A 1508-nucleotide genomic window follows, 5' to 3' on the forward strand; every position below is an offset into this window, starting at 1 on the left:
AGCTGTTCCCTCAGAGCTGCCCGCCTCTGCAGGACTCTCCGCCGCGCCCCAAGCACATGACCGTAGCCTTTCTGAAGACGCACAAGACTGCGGGCACGACAGTGCAGAACATCCTGTTCCGCTTCGCCGAGCGCCACAACCTGACCGTGGCCCTGCCACACCCGAGCTGCGAGCACCAGTTCTGCTACCCGCGCAACTTCTCGGCGCACTTCGTGCACCCGGCCACGCGGCCACCGCACATGCTGGCCAGCCACCTGCGCTTCGACCGCGCGGAGCTGCAGCGCCTCATGCCCCCGGGCACCGTCTACGTCACCATCCTGCGCGAGCCGGCCGCCATGTTCGAGTCGCTCTTCAGCTACTACAACCAGTACTGCCCCGCCTTCCGGCGCGTGCCCAACGCGTCGCTCGAGGCTTTCCTGAGCGCGCCCGAGGCCTACTACCGCGCGGGCGAGCACTTCGCCATGTTCGCGCACAACACGCTGGCCTACGACCTGGGCGGCGACAACGAGCGCAGCCCGCGCGACGACGCTGCCTACCTGGCGGGCCTCATCCGCCAGGTGGAGGAGGTCTTCTCGCTCGTCATGATCGCCGAGTACTTCGACGAGTCGCTCGTGCTGCTGCGGCGCCTGCTGGCTTGGGACCTAGACGACGTGCTCTACGCCAGGCTCAACGCGCGCGCCGCCAGCTCGCGCCTCGCCGCCATCCCCGCGGCTCTCGCGCGGGCCGCGCGCGCCTGGAACGCGCTCGACGCCGGCCTCTACGACCACTTCAACGCCACCTTCTGGCGCCGCGTGGCGCTCGCCGGACGCGCCTGCGTGGAGCGCGAGGCGCGCGAGTTGCGAGAGGCCCGAGAGCGCCTGCTGCGGAGCTGCTTTGGTGAGGAACCTGTGCTGCGGCCTGCGGCGCAGATCCGCACCAAGCAGCTGCAGCCCTGGCAGCCCAGCCGCAAGGTGGACATCATGGGCTACGACCTGCCCAGCGGCCGCGCCGGCCCGGCCACCGAGGCCTGCCTCAAGCTGGCCATGCCCGAGGTGCAGTACTCGAGCTACCTGCTGCGCAAGCAGAAGCGCCGAGGTGGCGTGCGCCCCCGGCCCGAACCGGTCCTGGACAATCCCCCTCCTCGGCCCATCCGGGCGCTGCCCCGGGGCCACTGAGCTCCGGATGGGAGTCCGGACCCTGCCCTGCCCACCAGGATCTTGCCTAGGGCTGCCTCCAGGTCCCACCCCATCGGGGCCCTTTCTCCTGAGAGGGGCTGCAGCAGTACTTGGGGGCGCAGCTCCCTGTCTGAGCCCATCTCCCGAGGGGGAGCTGAACCCCGCCTTCGGGGAGGGTGCTGTTAGGCCCGATCGAGCCCCGGGCCACCCTCTCCTCCGTCCTAACTGGTTGGTGGCTTTGCCAAGAGGTCTGAGACCCGTGCAGAACCGCCCACCCTGCCTTTTTATGGGGATTGAGGACCCCCACCTGTCTTCCCCAAGTGGATGAGCCCATGCCACAGAAAGGGGCTGAGC

General features: G+C 69.3%; 1 protein-coding gene across 1 annotated transcript; it reads left to right on the plus strand.

Annotated features, from left to right (window-relative positions):
• Nucleotides 1–1256, plus strand: GAL3ST3 (galactose-3-O-sulfotransferase 3). Its single transcript, XM_079929819.1, has one exon. It carries the CDS (start codon nucleotides 57–59, stop codon nucleotides 1152–1154), a length of 1098 nt encoding a protein of 365 aa, XP_079785945.1. The 5' UTR covers nucleotides 1–56; the 3' UTR covers nucleotides 1155–1256.
• Nucleotides 1257–1508: the final 252 nt, after the last annotated feature.

Source organism: Stenella coeruleoalba (genome assembly GCF_951394435.1).
Source record: "Stenella coeruleoalba genome assembly, chromosome: 8".
Classification (NCBI taxonomy): Eukaryota; Metazoa; Chordata; class Mammalia; order Artiodactyla; family Delphinidae; genus Stenella; species Stenella coeruleoalba.